The sequence below is a fragment of the Amaranthus tricolor genome, chromosome 4 (genome assembly GCF_026212465.1).
Source record: "Amaranthus tricolor cultivar Red isolate AtriRed21 chromosome 4, ASM2621246v1, whole genome shotgun sequence".
In the NCBI taxonomy this organism is placed as follows: domain Eukaryota; kingdom Viridiplantae; phylum Streptophyta; class Magnoliopsida; order Caryophyllales; family Amaranthaceae; genus Amaranthus; species Amaranthus tricolor.
The window spans coordinates 26,137,168-26,158,865 of record NC_080050.1 but is presented as its reverse complement, the minus strand read 5'-3'; the positions used below and the strand labels follow the sequence as shown (position 1 = coordinate 26,158,865).

At 34.7% G+C, this 21,698-nt stretch overlaps 3 protein-coding genes across 9 annotated transcripts; 2 read left to right on the top strand and 1 right to left on the bottom strand.

Moving 5' to 3' along the window:
* The first annotated feature begins 1,640 nt into the window (after positions 1-1,640).
* Positions 1,641-7,780, top strand: LOC130811020 (probable beta-D-xylosidase 7). The gene is made up of 7 exons (XM_057677155.1): positions 1,641-2,089; positions 4,166-4,465; positions 5,447-5,616; positions 5,810-5,907; positions 5,997-6,408; positions 6,514-6,866; positions 6,979-7,780. The coding sequence occupies exons 1-7, from the start codon at positions 1,676-1,678 to the stop codon at positions 7,569-7,571; spliced, it is 2,340 nt and encodes a 779-aa protein (XP_057533138.1). The 5' UTR covers positions 1,641-1,675; the 3' UTR covers positions 7,572-7,780.
* A 72-nt stretch (positions 7,781-7,852) lies between these two features.
* LOC130811021 (uncharacterized) lies at positions 7,853-14,933 on the bottom strand. Of its 3 annotated transcripts, XM_057677158.1 has the most exons (6): positions 14,532-14,933; positions 12,836-13,428; positions 12,145-12,231; positions 10,086-11,260; positions 9,621-9,931; positions 7,853-8,726 (listed from the first exon to the last, which is right to left on the bottom strand). In XM_057677158.1, exons 1-4 carry the CDS (start codon positions 14,787-14,789, stop codon positions 10,984-10,986), a joined length of 1,215 nt encoding a protein of 404 aa, XP_057533141.1. In that variant the 5' UTR covers positions 14,790-14,933; the 3' UTR covers positions 7,853-8,726; positions 9,621-9,931; positions 10,086-10,983. The 3 variants fall into 3 exon arrangements, with proteins under 3 accessions (XP_057533141.1, XP_057533139.1, XP_057533140.1); XM_057677156.1 differs by having other exon boundaries at positions 9,621-11,260; XM_057677157.1 differs by having other exon boundaries at positions 7,853-8,722; positions 9,621-11,260.
* A 2,143-nt stretch (positions 14,934-17,076) lies between these two features.
* On the top strand, positions 17,077-21,661 carry LOC130811019 (uncharacterized). Of its 5 annotated transcripts, none has more exons than XM_057677152.1 (8): positions 17,077-17,308; positions 17,618-17,679; positions 18,138-18,231; positions 18,709-18,791; positions 18,897-19,073; positions 19,154-19,252; positions 19,950-20,192; positions 20,880-21,661. In XM_057677152.1, exons 4-8 carry the CDS (start codon positions 18,726-18,728, stop codon positions 21,291-21,293), a joined length of 999 nt encoding a protein of 332 aa, XP_057533135.1. In that variant the 5' UTR covers positions 17,077-17,308; positions 17,618-17,679; positions 18,138-18,231; positions 18,709-18,725; the 3' UTR covers positions 21,294-21,661. The 5 variants fall into 5 exon arrangements, with proteins under 5 accessions (XP_057533135.1, XP_057533136.1, XP_057533137.1 ...); XM_057677153.1 differs by having other exon boundaries at positions 18,138-18,259; XM_057677154.1 differs by lacking the exon at positions 18,138-18,231 and having other exon boundaries at positions 17,618-17,664.
* Positions 21,662-21,698: the final 37 nt, after the last annotated feature.

Genomic DNA, 21,698 nt, shown 5'->3' with positions numbered 1-21,698 from the left:
AAAACCTACTAGACAACTATGTGTTAAAGTATATAACATATTCTAGGGTCTTTAAATTGAGTTTGTTTCTTGACATGGTATCAGAGTCAACATAAGAATAGGTCACGAGTTCGAATCTCAAACATCCCTCATTTGAAGTGGAAAATTCAGCACCATGTATGAGGATAGTCCGTGCTGCATCTACACTTCTAGGCCTAAAGGCTTTCATGTGAGGAAGTGTGTTAGAGTATATAATAACATATAATGAAATTTCAACCATCAATTTAAGTTTTTTATTGAATTAATTGCTTGAGATTACGAAGTAAGGCAAGGAGCTTTAGAGATAAGGTCAATTAGAAACAACTTCTTTCAAATCAACATGATTAGAATATATTTATCATTCATCCTCAATATCATGTTCTATACATTATAATTTGAATTGTCATGATCTAATGAAGTACGATATTGCTTCAAAGGCATAGCTTACAAGCAATAGCCAAATGAGCTAGCATAAGCTCCAAATACTTGTTTCATTCCTTCCTTGTATTTATTTTGGATTACATAATAGGTTAAAGAAAGGAGAGAATTAGTTAAAAATTGATATTAGGGCCTTACTTAAAGAAGACGATATATATTGTTCTAACTGAGATAAGACCCAATTCTTCCTTATAATTTAGTTTGGATATACAATTTGTCTTTAGGAGTCATCGTCTCCATCAAAACATATTAAACTAAATAAAAATTATTAAATTTAAGTGGAAATATTTGTGAATAGTAACAAAAAATTAAACATAATTTGTTAACATTACATTAAACCAATCAAGACAAACCCCTCAAATCTGGATTCATTTTGTTATAAAACATGGAAATATGTTTTTTTCACGTGACAAATTGCGCTTGTCTTACTTGAATTCAAATGCACAATGATGTTAGAATTACCCGAAAATTCCTCACCAAAATAAAACGTTATTAAGAAAACTAAATTTTAAATTAAAAGGGCTTTATTGTCTTTGTAACGTTGCAAACCAAATGAACCAATTATCTACTTCCACTATAATTTTTGGATTACATGAATAAAACTTATGCAAAGATTTGAATTTAAGACATTACTAATAAAATATTTATTTATTTCAGTTGAGATAAGATTTGATTCTTTATCTATCTACTTTCATTGTTGATACTTTTTTGCACTGTTTAATTGCTCAATTTTCTATTTTATTTCATTTTTAATAAAATTCACTCAATTTCTATTTTTGAATATGATTACACTATTTTACTTTCTATATTCTCTCTTTTATTTTCAAATATTTCTTCCATTTCAAAATACTTGTAATATTTAACTTTTTGCACACAGTCTAATACACTAATTTAATTATTAATATATCTAATTTTGTATAATAAATATTATAAAAATTTAATATTAATAATCTTTGTTAAGACAAATCAAATAAAATTTCACTTAATTATGTTTTAACTTATAGATTTATAACATTTCATAATGTTGCATCTATTTTGAAACATGGAAGTATTTCACTACTTTAATACAGTATTATCTCTATTTTTAATTTTTATGTAAAAAGAAATTGAGATTATTTTGGGAGAGAGGAATATTTACTAGCAGACTTCATTGCCTTGGCCTATTTATATCATCCTACTCAACATTCATTAACTTTTAGTTCATTCCTACACACCCAAAATGAACCGCCACTTACTAAAATCCGCCTCTCGCACGGCCATCTTACTAATTTTTTTAGTACATTTTACGGCAGCCGCAGCCGCACTACAGTCGCCGTTCGCTTGCGATTCTCGGAATCCAAGCACCAAAAAATACGCATTTTGTAGAACAGATTTGCCTATTAGAGAACGAGCCAAAGATTTGGTAGGTCGTTTAACATTGGATGAGAAAGTTTCTCAATTAGTGAATACAGTCCCAGGCATTCCTCGCCTCGGCATCCCAGCATACGAATGGTGGTCCGAAGCGCTTCACGGGGTGGCCGACGCTGGGCTTGGGATTTCACTAAGTGGTACAGTTAATGGTGCTACTAGCTTTCCTCAGGTTATTCTTACTGCTGCGTCTTTTGATGTTCATCTGTGGTACCGCATTGGCCAGGTAATTTTTATATTTTGCAGTTTATGGTTTGTGATTTGTTAGATTTTGTGGACTGGTTCATTTTCATGTGATTTTGGTATTAGATTATTAGTGGATTGATACAATTAAAATAGTGATATGTTGTTTCAGATACCTTAATTATACTCTTTAGGTCAATTAGACCAATTAATGAGGTTTAAGGATAGCAATTAGCATGAATCTAGGACTCTATTTAAAGTAAAAAAACTTAATGGATCCGGTGGATGCTGGATAGTAGATGAATAAAATATAATCCCTTCAATTCACCAGTAATGTACTGCTTTTTTGACACTATTTATCTTTTACTCTTTGTATTTTATTATTAATCTATAAGTTAAAATATAGTCAAGTAGGATCTTATTTGATTTGTCTCAATATAAGTATTATTCATATCAACTTTTTATAATTTTTTTATGAATAATTAGAGATATTAAGAATTGAATAAGTATATTAAATATAGTGTATAAAGCAAATGAAACACTGATAATAAATTGGGGGAGTATTTGTAATTGGTGAGTTGAATTTTACTATTTATTTATGAAATGTAGATAGCAATATCCTCTATTTAGTGTTCTGGATCTTGTTGTATTTATTAAATAATGGGTTTAGATTGTATTCTGGTTAAAATTGAATCTATTACTCCCGATTTAATAAATTCTCCGTTCAATTACACTTACTATATTTGACTTTTTATATAATTTAATGTATTATTTTGATTATTTATATATTGAACTATATACATCTAAAAATTATAAAAAGTTAATCTTATGAAAGTATGCGATTAGACGATTTTCGCTTGATTATATATATTTTTTTACACATTAGCTGCATTCTATAAAATAAGCTTGAACGATGAATTGTGTTAAAAAAACGGTTATATAGTGAGTATTTCAGAACGAAAAAAATATTAATAAAATAAAATTTGTTGGAAATCTTAATTTCTAGGAATTGTAACTTCTTGCATTTCATAGGAATTCAATAACTATACTCACCTTTATTAATTAGCAATTGCTAGAATATAAACTTTTTAAGAATTAGAATAATATGGGAATTCACTTCTTATGTTAAACAAATGACTTTTAAATCCTACATAATCTAAATCTATTTAAACAAATATTAATTAAATCAGTAAATGACAGTACACTATAACTTTGATCTATGATGATGGTTGTCTATTAAATTTGTACTTACTTTGGTAGGTCCTTGTGTCCTACTTGATTATGATATCTTACTAATACTAGTATTATACCGAATAGATTTTTTTCAAATGAAAATTGAAAAATCTAATCTTGATTACTTTAATTATTGGTCCTATCTAGATTGTCACTAGTTCAAGATAGACAAACATACTAAAAGTAATACCATATGATAATAATCAGTAATCTACGGCTAAAATCAAGGGTCACCCGGAGTATGAAATGAGCATCAAATGTAATGCATATGTTAGAGAAGTTTAAAATGAATCCCATAATTAGTTATTTAACTGAACTTATAATCGAATCTGATTTGGACTTGACTTTAAAATGAATTTAAAACTATGTAAAAATCAATATCGACACAAAATTTGTTTTTGACTTGACTCAAAACACCTAACCCGGAATCACCCAATAACCCAAATGAACAATATCTATGAACATAAATCTTTGTTCTTGACGGTGTGATTTTCCTTTTTTGTTGCATTTTTTCCTTGAACTTTGCAGACTCTTTCAGTTTTCACATACATCAGTACTAAATAGTATAAATATTTATTAGTCCTAATCAAACTACCAATAATAATAACACTTAATTACGTATCATACGTGATAGTCCATCTGTTTTTGATAGTTTTCAAAGTATATGGTCGAGGCCTAATATCTATACATACATTTGATGAAAGTACTTCGTTATACTCTTATTCAAATTTTATATATATTTGAATCATATCTATCTCCATGGAAAAACCATGTTCAAGTTTCAATATTCTAAATATGTTAGAATTTCAAAAACATAGAGTAATATAAGAATGAGATTAATGACAGGGAAAAAAAGCTAATATGAGTAAATATGGAATAAATGAAGGTAATAGGAAAAGAAGCAAGAGGAGTATACAATGTAGGACAAGCAAAAGGAATGACATTTTGGGCACCAAATATAAACATATTTAGAGATCCGAGATGGGGAAGAGGGCAAGAGACTCCAGGAGAAGATCCATTGATGACTGCAAACTATGCAATGTACTTTGTTAGAGGTGTTCAAGGAGACTCCTTTGAAGGTGGGAAGCCGCTAAGTCACCTTCAAGCATCGGCGTGCTGCAAACATTTCACTGCTTATGATATGGACCGTTGGCATAATATCACTCGCTATGTCTTTGATGCTCATGTTAGTTTCCTATCTCTTTACTTTTATCACTTTTAAAAAACATGTCCCTATGTCTCGTTGAAGTTGCAACATTTATGTTTCTCCGGTTGCTATTGGAAATAACCCACTTGTGATCCCACATCAAAGAATTAGAGAGGTTGACTAATATATATACTTGATGTGCTACTCCTCCTAATACCACAATTGGTTTTAGAATGAAACTTTATCAGATTTATGTGGGGCCAACTCTCCTCTTATATAGGTCTTATTGTATACAAGTCCGTTAACAGATTTATCAGTGGCAAACTCAATGGGACATAGAGACTATTGAATTTTGTAACACTTTGTGCAGAGATCAACTGGGACATATCAAAGATTCCCTCGTTTATAGTCGTCCCCAAACAGCGCTTTAGGTGTTTCTCTGCCTAATATCTGCATATCTTGGGACAACATCATGATATACTACAATTAGCAATTATTAATTATTAATTGATTATTAAACTAAATGCTTTTAGCAGCAATCAGCTTTCTTAACGATTAAATCTATATCCAAATACTGATATAATTTATGCAGAAAATATTTTGGAGATCTATATGTTTTCTCTTGATCTACAATATTGCAAAAAAAGAAATTAAAGCATAATTTAACTTGTGAAATAGTACAGGTATTGTACAAAAATTAGTTAAATGTCCGTTTGGTTTGATTTATGTAAATGTGTTCAATACTTCAATAGAATTATTTTATAGTCTTTCAAAAAACAAGAATTATTTTATAGTGTTAATATTTCTAAAATATGAAGCAATTAGTCCACTTGTATGGAAAATTTGATTCTGCTTCAGTTGGAGCGTGTACCATTTTCCTAGGAAGAACACGGGTTCAATTCTTGCCAGCCCCTCCCCTTTCTTCAACCTACCCTATAACCAAATATAAAAGTCGAATTGTATAGTGTGTGTTGTAATAAGCTAACACAATCTTTTATGGTGGAAATTAACCTAATGTAGGTAACAGCACAAGATATGGCAGATACATACCAGCCTCCATTTGAGAGCTGCATACACCAAGGAAGAGCCAGCGGCATAATGTGTGCCTATAATCGTGTCAATGGAGTTCCCAATTGTGCTGATTACAATCTCTTAACGAAGACAGCTCGAGGAAAATGGGCTTTTGACGGGTAACTTTCATCTGCCAGCTGCTCATAAACAAACACACTCGTAAAACATTTTTCTGAGAACAAGACAGGGTGAAGTACTGTCACAAATTAAAATGTTTGACACAATAAACAAACTCAGTTTCATAACTCAACATAAGTGTATAGAGCTTATGATTTACGAAAATTCATAAAAATAACAATGATAATTCATCAGGTATATTACCTCAGACTGTGATGCGGTATCAATAATACATGACGCTCAGGGGTATGCTAAAACTCCAGAAGATGCAGTGGCTGATGTCCTAAAAGCGGGTAACTATATAAATCATGAAATAAATTATACTCCTTTTCAAGTGTAATTCATGAAATAAATTTGTAACTATTTAGCTCCATATATGCAGGAATGGATGTAAATTGTGGTTCATACCTGAAAAATTACACAAAATCAGCAGTAATAAAACGAAAAGTTGCGGAAGCACAGGTAGATAGGGCGCTTGAGAACTTGTTTGCAGTGAGAATGAGGCTGGGTTTGTTTGATGGCAACCCAAGAAATCTGCAATTTGGGAACATTGGTTCTGCCCAAGTGTGCACTAAGTACAACCGCGCCTTAGCCCTTAAGGCTGCGCAATCGGGCATTGTTCTTTTGAAGAATAATAACAAGCTTCTTCCATTAGCTAAAGGAAAAACCGCCTCCCTTGCTGTCATAGGCCCTAATGCCAATGCTGCTATGACACTTCTAGGAAATTACCATGGCCGCCCTTGCAGTTCTATTACTCCGCTTAAAGCACTACAAAGCTACGTGAAGAACACAAGGTACTACTGTTACAAGAAAAATGAAAATTTTAATTGTCGTATTAAAAAGTAGATGGTGAAAGATTTATGAGCAAGAGGAAACTGATTTCAAGCTTTATTCTGCAGATATCACACTGGATGTAGTAATGTGGCTTGTTCTTCTGCTTCAATCCAAGAAGCTGTGGCGATTGCAAAAGGAGCAGACTATGTGGTGCTAATTATGGGTCTGGATCAAACACAAGAAAGAGAAGATTTTGATCGTACAGATTTAGTGCTTCCTGGTAAACAATCCAGTCTCATCACACAGGTCGCTAGAGCTGCAAAGCGACCTGTCGTATTGGTGATCCTCTCAGGCGGTCCAGTTGATATTACTTTTGCTAAAGTAAATCCCCACATCGGCAGCATTATCTGGGCTGGTTACCCTGGTGAAGCTGGAGGTGTTGCACTTGCACAAGTCATTTTCGGAGATCACAACCCAGGTGAGTAAAAATAGACCCAGTTCCAGCTAAAACTTACTCTTGTGATTTCAGTGGTTTGATCCTTCTCATTGAGGACTGAGGAGAAAATAGTCATGAAGTTGCTAATTTGTAGGTGGAAAATTGCCAATGACTTGGTATCCGAGACAATTTGTCAAAGTTCCAATGACAGACATGAGGATGAGAGCAGACCCTGCCACAGGCTATCCAGGGCGAACTTACAGGTTCTATCAAGGCAGGAAAGTTTATGAATTCGGGCATGGTCTAAGCTACACAACCTATGCATATGAGTTCATCTCAGTTCCTCAAAAGCGTCTGAATTTAAATTCAATAGGAAGTTTAAAGGTTGCTAATAATGCTGATTCCATCAAGTATGTTATAGTTTCTGATACGGCGTCAGAATCCTGTAAAACGATGAAATTCTCTGCTACTATTGGAGTGAAAAATGAAGGAGAGATGAAAGGTAAACACCCGGTGTTGCTGTACGTGAGGCAACATAACACAGCCAATGGAAGTCCGATGAAGAAGTTAGTTGGATTTCAGAGTGTGAAGTTGAAAGCAGGGGAGAAAATAGAAGTGCAGTTTGAATTGAGCCCTTGTGAGCATCTCAGCAGAGCAAACGAAGATGGGCTTATGGTAGTAGAAGAAGGCACCCACTATTTAGCCGTAGGTGACCAAGAGTTCCCCATTGCTGTCAATGTAGCTTGATTGATGACTTCTATATTGATGAAGTATCCAGCATCATCCCATCAGAAGTTTTCTTCTCGCTGAAAGTCAGATGACAGTAAAAATTATAGGCTGAGTTACTGAATAACAGTAGCAAGTTCGCAACTGGCACTCTTACATCAGATGAAATTTGCTTATTTTTACTCGAAACTTCGAAATTAAAAGATAAAATAAAGTAAATTATTCATCTATATTCTTTGAGTCCGAACATAAAACTTGCATCAAATAACAACTTATCTAAATATACATACTACAATACATCATATAACTTTGAAAAATATCATATTTCAAAATAAAAAAAGAAGCAATTCTAATGTTTTGGGTCAGTAATAAACATATCCAGTAAATAATAATGTCGGTCAATTAATTTCTAGAGTTAATTCAATTTCAGAAAAGCTTCCAAAGGTAATTCAAAAAAGTGAACATTTTTTCTTTAAAGCCCGCAGATCGTAATGCAACCACAACAATATCAGCTCTGCAGTTCAGTACCTAGCTTGTATTTGACATGCACATTACAAATAATTGTTCATGTGCCTAAAATTACAAATTTTACTTTATGGTTGCATTCTCCTCTATGGGTATGGTTTTCCATCTTCCATCCATTAATCTTACATTCCTAGCCTGCCCATTTTGCAACTTCGATGAGTCAGGCCTGATGAGAGTAATTGTTGAAAGTAGAAACACTACTAATAAATAATAATTGTAGCGATCCCCAATAATAATATTTGAAGCATAGGCAAACGATACTCGAGTAATCTGGAATCCCACCAACCCAACAAAAATAACCCACAAAATTTAAGGAAACGGAGCCTGGTTTCTCACCCAGCACCCTACCAAGCAACAAGTTCCAACTAGTAATGGGTCTACACTTCTCCCAGGTTCACTCACATCATGTGGTAGTCGTATGTAGAAATCCATTTAACGCACGTTCCTGTACCTGAAAGGCTGAGACGTTCCCATACCGGGGACGATATGGGGTGCTTCACTTTATAGTTGTAACTTTTACATTGTTTTCTGTCCTCGTCTACGTATCTGTTTTTCGTCCTCTACCCGACTCGATGCGAACTGGGCTTTGATATTACGCACTTGGTAATTCACGTGACTCCATAATCACACCATTGATTCAATGGGGCCTGCCTTTTGGATGATAGACATGAAAATAAATAAAGGAACGACATAGCAAATGCATTGTATTGGGCACACTAGGGCAAAGAAAACAGAAAATTTGAAACAAGAAAAAAAACATAAAAAATTTCATACAATAGCAAACTTTGCAAAATAATTACCAAGATAAGCAATTTTTTCTCAAAGTTGTGGCTTGGGCCTGTTCGTTGTTACTTGTTAGTAACAGCGAATAAAGACTGGAGGTCAAAAAAAGTCAAAGAGTTTGTTCTCTGTTACTAACAGTGAACAAAGACTTTGACTATTTTTGACTTCCAGTCTTTGTTCTCTGTTAGTAACAGCGAACAGATGCGAGCTAAAAACAGCAGATTCCCTGTTTGACCAGGTTTTAGCTTTGTTCGCTATTAGTAACAGCGAACAGACCCTTTGCTTTTTTGAACCCTCTGCCTTTGTTCGCTGTTACTAAGTGCGAACAACCCCAAACCTCAACTCTGCGAAAAAACTGCTTATCTTGGGAAATAGTTTTAAAAGTTGACTATAATGTGATTTTTTTTTATATATTTCTGCTTATTTATTTCAAATTTTCAAGAAAACAACAAATGCAATCTACACCAAAATAATTGTTCATTGTCACATGATTCGATAATCTCCCTGCAAATCAAAAAAACAAATTATGGTTGATTTTGGGCTATTTATCAAACAATTTTGAGCGAATTCTGAATTCAAAAGGCAAATTAGCTGGCGAATTATATGACATGGTAATACTAAATAGCTTGCATATGCAACAACCGACGATGCAATGGCAGGTAAACGAAAGCAAATGTACTTCAGCACTTTTCGACTGCGCTAAGAAACTTAATCAATAGCTTCCAAGTAATACTGACACTGGTTAAGAATATTGATTCTTACCTGCATGGTTTTCTTGAAAATTTTCAGCACCTTCTCCCGCTGTAAGAAGCCCAAAGCACGTTAGCGGCACAGAAAAACATCACCAGCCATTCTTGTGGATCCAATATTTTGTTAGGCCATCAGTAGTTTGAAAAATCACTCTGATGCAATATTGTTGACTGTTCATCAATCTCAATAGATGGTGGAGTGAGTGTATCTTAAGAAGTTGAGTTTGTACGATTGACTCGCAAACCAGAATAATACCACAAAGAAGATATTCAACATTTCTAATATCAGGCATCGCATGACCTGTGAAACCTGTGGTACACGTTCTTCATTGCAGTCGACAGAGCTTATCAGTAAAACAGCATGTAAAAATCGGAAAGAAAATGGAGGCTGGTCATACAGGAAAGGCCAGGAAACTGCAGATATTGACATCATCTACAGAAAACATGATTTAAATGACACAGAAATCCATGAACTCACCAAAGAAAGAAAATCGACCTGAGTTTTTCGCATTATCACGCATTATCAATCAGTAGCCAATTAGCCATACATGATTCAGGTCAGTACGTTCTTGTCCAAAAGCAGCCCATTGTTTTGTTGATTCAAGTGGAAAATCACCATGGCATTACATTCACCAAATTAAGAGCAAAAGGAAAATATGAGAATGAAGCTAGAAACATTCATGTGATTCTCAATGAACTAGCTCAAGCTAAAATGCCAAAAGATTTACTAATTACAATATGGTCTTGTAATGAATTGCTTAGGATGGGTAACATAGGAATTACCCATTGTTTATCTTGGAGCAGAAGAATCGACAAATATCATATCGAAGCATCAGCTTTTTTTGTATCGGTGGAATGTGCAGAGGGCAAACCACCGGTCCTTGACCCTAGCAAGGAAAGAACCACGAATAGGTAAATCAGCCGAGAGCTAACCGACTCAACCCAAATGATCAGAAGGCACTATTACCAAGCTCTCCAAGAGGCCCAAGGCCCAAGAGACCAAGGAAGAAGGCAAATTGTCTCTTCCTTGGTTTGAACCTAAGAACTAATGGAAAGGAGACTCCTTCTTAACTAATTGAGCTACCCATTGTTGGGTAACAATAACTATTTTATGGTATTGGGAGAGAATATTTAATAACCACCAGTTCTTGACATTTCAGATTTGGGAAAACCAATACTTACCTTTGGGCTTACATGATTTAAATGCAAAGTGTTCGGTACATGCAGTAGTGTGCCATTAACAAGCTTCAACATTAGTTCCGGTTGCATACATATTGTATAATTTCAATTCAACCAAAAAGGGCATATGATCAAAATTAACCGTGAAACATTAGTATTAGGCACAAAACTCTGCTCAAGGAAAAGTGGATAAAAAATCATCTATCATGTCTGGAGTTTAGCTGATGCAGCAAATTTGTTACAAAAACAGGCAAAATGGACAAAATAAAAATGATAATACAAGAAACAACGACATATGATTCCCTTGGGAGTGAACAACTCTTGATAATTACAGGTCCATTATTTCTGAAAGTTGCAACAAGAAAACCTGGATCATCCTTAGCTTTCCATGCCAAAGCTGGAACTGTTACCTCACGTGTTCCATCTGGGTATATGAAATCGCAGAATTCATGGCTGTGAGCACTGAATACTATCCTGAAAAGCCAACACCGAAAAATGGCCTTTATCAATCACTTGAAAGTTCAAAACAACTAAAAGCTAATTTTAGTGGAATCCGCATTCCACTTCAAGTACCACTTTTGAGCGCTTGGCGTATGCTTGATGATGATATGGACATATAAGAAACTCAAAAACATTCAAATTTCAGTCTACTTAATCAAGAAAAAGATTGAGCGGGAATGGAACAATTCCCTTGCTATGAATTCATGTTTACATTCAAGTACACTATGGGATACTTAATAGTGTCCGGCTTTCCGCTATATACAAAACCACCAAAAATTAACACTAACCAAATATTTACCAATTAAAACTAGCTCAATATGAAGTATGGAAAAATTCCCTTGCTATGAATTCATGTTTACATTTTCTAGTTTTGACATCCCATCATGATGTTAACACTTCCATTTTATGCCCCTTTCAACAAGTTTTCTCTCTCTCTGCCTCCCCACCAAATACTTTGGATTGTTTCTTTCTGTGATACCCCGAATTTAGCATGAAAAAGAATTGATAGACTACTCATATCAACAAGGTGCATGTTCTTTTCATGGGAGTCCATTTGCTAAGAACTCCACAATGAAGCGTGCTTGGTGGGGAGCAATCTTAGGATGAGTGACCTTCTGGGAAGTTTTTCCGGGCGCGCACGAGTGAGGCCAAAGTGCGCTGGAAAGACTTGTGTTAGTCTGTGGGGCCAGTTTACAGTCTCCATGAGTAGTCACCGGCGGTCAGAGGGGCCGGGGTGTTACACTTTCACTCTCAATCCCCCTTTCTTCCTAGTCCCAACATCAATTCGGAATGTCGGGAGTACTATTGCAAAAAAAGGAAGCGAAAACAAATATTCAATATTACAAAACGACGCGTACCTGGGTTTAAGTGCCTGGAAAATGTATTCGGTTGCATTTTGTGGAACAGCATGCTGCAAATCATATGGTCCAGGATCAGCACGCCTCCTGAAAGCAATTTCATGCCATATGAATTCATAAACCAGAAACACGATGCTTTGAGTCTAATATCAGAAACTCCATGAAATTGATCATAACTCTATAACTTGAATACACACGAACTTCTGATGTGTTTGACTTATTATCCTTTAAAAAGTGTGCACTTTTTTAGTTCCATCAATTTTTTAACATTAAGTAATGACAGCATGATATCCTGCATCATAACATCCATAAGCCATCAAACAAAACCAACAGAATATTATGGACTTGAGGCAGCAGCTGTAAAATTATAAGATGGATTAATGCAATGCTTCAGCAAAATGCAAATTGGTTTATCCCAATGTACAACAAGTGTACGATGTACCACAGAATGCAGAATCTGCAAACATCCAACATAGACAATCTACATATCTACAAGACTAATGAATCAAATTAATTGCAAATCCAAAAATGAAAGGAAGGCCAGGTGATCCTTCCAACTCTTACAGATCATAAGCATGAATAAAACTCAACCTATTATGGTTGACTTCAAAATAACAGCAAAGAAGTTTTAGCTAGTTAAAGATCAAACACTAAGACAATTAAGATTTGTGTGTGTACCAAAAAAAGTCACCTCAATAGTAACTTCAGACTGTCTGGAAGAGTGTACCAAATGGTACTAGAGTTGCTCTCTTTCCTGCAGTATTTCTTTGATGTTTGTTGCAAGGGGAAGTGAACCAAAAGGACAGGGCCAGATTGTGATGACATAGGATTATCTCTCCATCTATAAAGATAGGACGCTTTATTAGCCGTGATCAATTCAACTGTCTGTTCTCTTCCATCTTCAGTGTTTGTTCGTAAATATGCACTTTCACTTTCAATTACTGTCTCAACCGCGGATAGAAGTTCATTGTTGCCACAAAGTAATGCTATGGAATTGAGTGAGATGAAACTAACATTGCTCATCTCAAAGCTACCACATCCTCCATGATTCAGTTCTGGGAAGCTGTTAGCAAGGCGATTAACCAATCTGGCCTTCAGCTTACTACATTCTCCAATATCCCTGTCACCAAGAGTAACATGAAAAGGCAGGTGAAGATAAGGACCTATCACCTTTTGAAAATGCTGCACCACAGATGACCATTCTTTACTTGTCAACTGAAATCCATTGGCAGAAACATCTCCAAGGATCAAAAGCATATCAGGCTTCAAAGTTTCAAAAGATTTCTGCTCCACATATTAGCTGATGTTAAAGACGAACTAGTCAGAACTGAAATCAACAGAAAAGAAAAATACAAAACATATAGAGGCAACTTTAAATGTAACGTATTGCAAAGTCATATTCGTATTGTGGTACCTTTAAGGGTAATGATACACATCAATAAGTCACCAATTGAGTATGCTCTATGTTAGGCAAAGAGGCTAATCTAACTAAGATCCACGACAAAGAATTATGCAATATATTAAAGTATGAGCAAACGAAGTAACCAAGACCATAACATGAAATAAAAGAATAAATGAAAAGCAAAGAACAAGAGAAGAACACACCAATTTGCGAGATGGGAAAATCCTAAGAACAATGTGTTACTAGACTAAAAAACCCACCCAAACAAAGGAACGCCAATTGTATTGATAGTGGTTAGTTCTTACAAGAGATTACACAACTACACAAGTCAAGAATCTCTCACTAACTCACTCACAAAGAGTACTCAAGGATTTCTAGAAAAATCTCACACTGAAGAACTCACATACAATTGTTCTCAAACCCTAAGTGAATCCCAGCAAAATGCTCTCTCTACTAGTTTGAAGAATATGTGTTCAAAGGGTCTTATGCTAAGGGAAAAATAAAGGAGATTTAATCTCGTCAACTGAACAGGGGCAAGGTGAATGAGCCGTCCTATGGTCGAATGAGTGGCCCCTGGCTGCTGCAACTTTCTACGTTCATCATAAGCTTCAAGCTCCAGTGCCCATGCTTCAGACCAAGCTCTACTCCTTCCTCATGTTCACCTTAAGCACCCATCAAAAGAGTGATTATGAGACACTCTCAACACTCCATGGTCCCTCGTGGATCAAGTTAATAATTCTCACAATACTTCCCTGCATTCCATTTTAAGTCAATGATACCAATTGAGAATTCAGAAATTGACAACTTCAGATGCAAGCAAAATCATCCATTTTCATGTAATTTCAATCGGTAAACTTTCATAGATAGCTTTTAGTTTACTAAAAACAGGTCGAGTATTTACAACAGAAATAACATCAAACATTGCAGAAACATAACAAAAAAATGACGAGTAATAACAAAAGACTGGAAATAAAGGGAAAAATACCGAAAAGAATTTGGACAAAAAGAAGTCTCTGAAGATGTCAAAAACGGAAGAATTGTTGCCGCCTAAGAGTAAATTGGAGACAAGAATCGCAGTCAGATCTTGAGGATTATCCTTAAAATCAGCAGCAACAGTTTGATGATGATCAACATTCGGCGGCAACACAAAGTGGCAAGATGGAATGGTGACCCGATCTTGGAAGATATCAAATAATGTAGCAAATAATGTAACTGATATAAGGATACTTCGACCAACCGCCATTTTTGCTGATTGATGAACCTTAGGAAGGACTGGGGAGTGACAACTGAGAAAGATGATAGGCGGAGTCCGGAGATTTAGGTTGAGAGTGAGACCCAATTTTCTTCTTCCCGTCGGGAGTTGACGGTTGTCAAGTCTAATGGGGTAAAATAGTCATTCAGCTAAATTCATAACTTCAATTTATTAGTTTTTAATAGTCAAATGACATTTTGTTTAATTTGTTTTAATGCAAATATTATTTATATTAAATTTTTACAATTTTAACTATACACACTTTTTAAAGTATTAATTATACATAATTAGAGATATTAATAATTAATGATAGAATTGTTACATTGATAAAAATGCCCATTTAAATGGAACTATTAGGGTAAATAGGAAGAAATATGTTATATAGTTATCATTTATAAGCATTTACATTAACATAAATATGTTTTTTTAAATGCACTCAAATACCTTTTTACGCATTTTAATTCGTTTGTTGGATTGTTTATATTTAGAGTTTTACAATTATAAAAATTTGATATACGAAAATATGGAATGAAACTAATAAAACAAGATCTCACAAGACTATATTTTTTTCTCGTATAATAGCCACAATATATAAATACCACAGAATGGTGAACAGTACAAAACTTAATTCGCATGCAAGTAAAATAAAGGAAGAAGTATTTAATAGCGTTTGGAAAATGGTTTTTGCAATTAGTTTTTTATTTGGTTTGTTTGACCAGCGGAATGTATTGGTATTTTTATTGGCTATTATGAAAATCGGGTAAGTAAAATTAGATATGAGTTGTTAACAATTTAATATAAGTGAGTAAGCCAACAAGAAAATTAAATTTTTATATTGGTTTGAAAAATAATTTACCAAACACCGTGTTTTGGTTTTTTACATTGTCATTTTTAAGTTTGGAATGTGCATTATTGACACTAGAATATGCATTTTAAGTCTTGAAATTAACAACTTAAACTTTTTAAATAGACATTTAAAGTTTTAAAGTAGTCATTTTAACTATTGGTGAATGGAAATTAAGACTTGAAGTAGTGACCTTAAGCCTTGAAATAGAGATTTCAAGCATCAAAATGAACAATTAAACGGTTGAAATAAATAGGTAAAAAATAAAGTTAAGTCTTTGCAGAAAGAAGATTAAGACTTGAAGTATGGGTTTATAAGAGTTGGAATAAGCATTTTAAGCCTTGAAATGATTGTTTAACGGTTGAGTACTTAAAATAATAAAGTATATGGGAAAAAAAGAAGATTAAGAGTTAGAATTAGGGATGGTCATGGGGCGGGTCTGGCCAGACCCGAACACGAACCCTTTTATTTTTTATGGATCCAGACCCGGATCCGGACTCTTATGGTCCAAAATTTTCAGACCCAGACCCAGACCCTACGGATCTGACAGGTCTAGGGTCCTTAATGGGTCTTATACAAAGCTCTTTAATTTGTCAAAATTGTACCTTTTGCGAGTCTTTTTGTATTTTTGTAAGCAACTTATTATCGTATTACAAACACTTGTTCGAGTCCATAAAATTCAAATACAAAATAATTACTAAAACGTAAAAACACTTGTCTAAATACATAATTAAAAATCAAATATAAAAGACTAAATGAGAAACATAGTGAATCAAGTGAATGAGAAAAAAATTAGGGACTTAGGGTTACTGGATTGAGAATGAGAACTTGAGAAGGCAATCAAGTGAATCAAGTAATCAACTGATCAAGGGCCAAAGGCATTATATTATTATATATTAATAATAAAAAAATTAATATTAGAATTTAAAAATCAGAAATTCATAATATGAAATTTAAAAGTTTAGGGTCGGGGTCGGGGTCCGGTTCTTCACCTTCCCGGACCCGGACCCGTCAAATATTTTTTGGATCCAGATCCGACCGGATCCGATGGGTCTCAAAAATTTAGACCCAAACCCTTAAAAAAGGCGCGGGTCTGGAGCGGGTCCAACAGGGTCCTGGACCCATGACCATCCCTAGTTAGAATAGGGCTTTTAAGTGTTGAAATTGACATTCAAAGTCTTGCAATATGTGTTTTAAGTTTTGGAGTCGATGGATTAAAAAATTTTCATCGAACCATCCATAAAGGTTGCATGCGTACGCAAGCCACATACAATAATGTATGATTATATAATATTATAATAATAATAATAATAATTGTATAGCTAATCTTGTAAGACATCATCCCTTTGAGACGATGTCAAACAAAAAAAATAATATTTTCATTTAAACGGATTATTTAGCCGATATATAAAACGCGTCTAACTGTATATACACATTGTTGAAAAAAAAACGCCCGCCAAAGACGACAAAGGGAAAGAGTGAGAAAATACTGCAATTCGTGAGTACTACTACGTATCATCCCTACCAATTCAACAAATTATTACCAAACCTATCACATGAATCAGTCGTCATCACCTGCCTCATATCTCATTTTCTCTCACCTTTGCTTTCTCTCTCTTCACTCCTCACCCAACTCTATCACCTCCGCCATTGATTTCCTTTATAGGTGCGTCTTTTTTTCGTTCGATTATCATTGTTTATTGTTTTTATTAATTGTTTGATAATTATAAGCACATGGATTGTTTTTGTTGATGCGCTTTTTGAACTTTTTTTTGTTATCCTTTCATTCTGATTACTCTGATCGTTCATGCTCATTAATTGGTAACCTAATTATGTCCTTTTTATAGATGTGTTTTGAATTTTGTAAATGTTGAATGGTCAACGCGTTGATTCTTTGTTTCTCCATTTGTTATGAATTTGGAGCAATTAGAGAATAAATTTAATGATAATTAATTTCAATCACAATTGTTTTCAGGGCTTTTGATTTTTGACTAACTTGGAGTTCTTCTATTATATGAGAAGGTATCATTTGACAAGGTATACAGAGAAAGTACTTTGATTTGTTATGACAAAGAACAATTTTTTCTTAGGTATATCCTCATAGTTTAATATATGGAATAGAAAGTGGAAACGAAGTATTATAACAAAAAGAAATATAAGAAAGAAATAAACACATTAATACTAGAAAATACGCATTTAACATGGTTCACTCAGAATGTGTTAGTTATAGTTACATTCACCGGGACAGAGAGATCATGTTTTATTAATGTGATAGAGAAAAACTAGATACAAAATAATGGACATTGATGGGTGATAAATAATACCCAGAAATAACAAAATTTTCTGATTTGTTTAAATCTAAACTAATTAGATGTAGACTCATTCTAAGCTCTGATATAGAAATAATTAATTACAAACAGTATCTTCTAACTTATCGAGGGCGTTGCCCCCCAATCCTTCACTGGGGAGTTTTGCCCACTGGACCTCATGGTTAGGGATGCGTGGACCCCAACTTGTGACCGGGCAGTGAGACCCCCCCGGACAACTGTGAAGCGAGAGCAAGAAGATTTAGCTCATTATCAGACAAAGGTTAGAACTTGCGGAAGAGCAATATAAGGTTGTGGCATTACTATCGGTTTAGATAGGGTTTTGATTTGAGTCTTTTCCATATTGTACTTATCTTACACGGGATTACATGCTTGATTATAGAGGATTTGTTGGTGGTGTATATTATTGAAAGATGTGCGGGACTTTTGTGGTGTATTTTATTTGCTCATGATATTAGTATACATGACAATAGAAGAGGTTACCACTAAGTTGGAATTGCGGTAGATTGGATGAAGTAATTTCACAGATATATTTGCAAAGGGAATTTCTGACTGCATATCTCTTGACATTAACAGTACATCAATACCTTTAATATGCCTTTTCTTTGAGTTCCGTAATAAACAACACAATAGCACATGTTGTATGTCTTTAGTTTTTATATCTTAGTATCTTGAGGATGAGAAGTTATAGAAGTGGAAATTAGTAGAAACAACTGATTTTATGTGTATTCTGATACAGGATACTTGGCTACAACAATGAGTATGAATTTGAAGAAATCTGCCTCCAACACACGAGAACAATATGAAGAGCAGTCAAAGAAGGTACTTTCCATTTCCCAGCATTTGTTTGAGTTGATGACAACAGAATGACAGATGCTCTCTATGTAACTTTGTAATATATGGTTTAATTGTGTGAAATACTGGCAGATTGAAGAGGTAAGAAAAGCACTAAGTCCGATTCCAGAAAAGCTGTCTAAATTTTGTTCTGACTCATCAACTGCAAGATACTTGCGAGCACGAAATTGGCATGTGAAAAAAGCCACAAAGATGATGAAAGAATCTTTAAAATGGAGATTAGAGTACAAGCCTGAAAAGATCCGTTGGGTATGTTGTTCTCTAGTACTGTACTTGTGTCTCCTTGTTTAAAGCTGATTGTAATATGAAGGTTGCCTTTGTTGATCTAGGAAGATATTGCTAGTGAAGCGGATTCAGGCAAAATATATAGATCTACTTCTGTTGACAAGAAAGGGAGACCTATTTTGGTAATGCGTCCTAGTCGCGAGGTACTTTTCTTAAATTTTGTTTTTTATTTAATTAGGGTGAGGAGATAATACTATCATATTAAAGTAAATTATGTACTTGTCGCGGGAAGTCTGCATCAAAATGGTTCATCTAAGGTCAATAATGGTCTTCGTTTCATGTTGGTGCCAGCCTGTATTCTGTTTCGTACGTGCTAATAGCTTGTTTGCTCTAGATCATAATTCATAAATAAAGGGAATTAATTTGTTTGCGGTCTCATTGGCCACAACCTCCTTCTCTCTTTTGATAAGGATATGGTCTAGCGTCTTCCTATCCTCCCTAGACACTTAAACCCTTATCATAGTTTCTATGAGCGGATATACCTAGTACGATGATGACAATGATGATGAAATTGTTTGTGGTAATGCTTCTCTATGTAGTAATAAGAGGTAATACAAATCTAGGAAAAAGTGGATATGCATAACTAATGAGAGAAAATGACTAGCAAAGTCATTGTCCTTAAATTTGTGGCCTTGCTTGGGAAGTTTTACAATTTGATTTTACTTCTTGTTTTGTCTATGGTTCTTATATTTTTCCATACTCCAATCATTTTGTTAGCAATTTTTTGATATATGACGGCATGTAAGCTAAAATTTCCCTCACAATCCAATCCAAGAGATTATCATTGTGCTTTATAAATCACTGCTCTGTTCATAACTGGCTGATTTTGGTGTTTTGTAGAACTCCAAGTCTGTTGCAGGACAAATAAGATACTTGGTATATTGCATGGAGAATGCCATCCTAAATTTACCACCTGATCAAGAGCAGATGGTCTGGCTGATCGATTTCTGGAATTTCAGTATAACAAATGTTTCATTCAAGTCAGCTAAGGAAACAGCGCACGTATTACAGAATCATTATCCAGAAAGATTGGGTATTGCTATTTTGTACAATCCTCCTAGGTTCTTTGAACAATTTTACAAGGTATTCCTTTCTTGAGACCAGCCAGCTTGTTGCTTCAGTTTCTGTATGTCTAGATTTCTGGAATGCCTTGAAGGCGTTATTTCTTTATGCTTTCTTAAATTTTCGTCTCCATCTTCTCTAATTTTTTCTCCTCCCTCCTATGCACTCTTATTCTCTTATCTCTCAGACTTGCACTCCGGCAGCCACTACAACCACCTTGACAACCATCACCATCGTCTTCCTCTTTAATCTGCCGAAAAAAATAAAAATAGAAAATGGAAGACAACTAATGCGCCCAACATGCGTTTGGGCTAAGGATCAAATGTGGTTATATTGCTTTTAGACGTTGTCCCAAATGCAATATGGGTGTGTTTGGTCCTTTGCCCAAACTCAGCAAGTGTGCTTTTGCCAAGGTCCAATAGATTCTGAGTGAATTTGTAAGATATTTTTTTTATTTGTGATCCTTGGTCTAAACACAATCTGGGTGCATTTGGTCCTTGGTCCAAATCCAATCCGAGCGTGTTTGATTGTTTTTCCAATATTTTTTTTCCGTAGATGAAGGAGGTTGTGGTGTTATGTGGAAAGAAAAAGAGTGGAGAATTTTTGACGTTTTAGAGGTGAGTTCAAGGGAGTACAATTAAGTAGAGAAAGGTTGGAGTTTTATTGATCAAACTAACCGAGTGATTGTTTTGATGTTATCCCATTTAGGTAGTTAAACCTTTTCTGGAACCCAAGACTCGGAACAAGGTGAAGTTTGTTTATGCTGATGATATGAACTCTAAAAAGATCATGGAAGAACTTTTTGACATGGAACAACTTGAATCTTGTTTTGGGGGTAAAAGAACCGAAAGTTTTGACATTCAAAAATATGCTCAGAGAATGAAAGAAGATGATGAGAAAATGCGCTCCTTCTGGGATGACGCTGATGGTGCTTCTGTTACTTCCGACGTCAATGGTCTTATTAACCATGAGTGCTCAACGTCAGATGATGATGATCTATCACAACAAAGTAATGGTAGGCGTACTCCTCCTTCAGCTGAGGGTTCCGCAGCCACAATTTCAGATGTCACATTATCAGTGGCTACCATGAACCTAAAGGACGCTGGAGATGCCAAAGCGTGATCGTGTTAAATGAGTTGTCAGCAGCCCTACCTCAGATATGAAAGCTGAATTCGAATCTAACAATTCTCTAGGTTATTTACTTAACAATGGAGACCAAAACTTGCAAATAAGCATTCCTTCTGGCGTGCGTCAGTGTGGCGCTAGCGGAGAAAGTATTGTGTTTTTCTTCTTGACAAAGGAAGAAATGTGCATACTAGGATTTCATTAGGAGATCATTTTTAACATAATAATTTGTATTATCAATAATATCACTTCTAACATAGCCTATTTGTTAAATTTACTGGAACAGAATGCCTGTAATAGTTATGAATGTTAAAGACAACAATTTCACATCGGGTGGTCAAGTGACCGACTTTTTTGATCTTTGATGATCTCAATCATCATGATGGTGACGAGTTACACAAG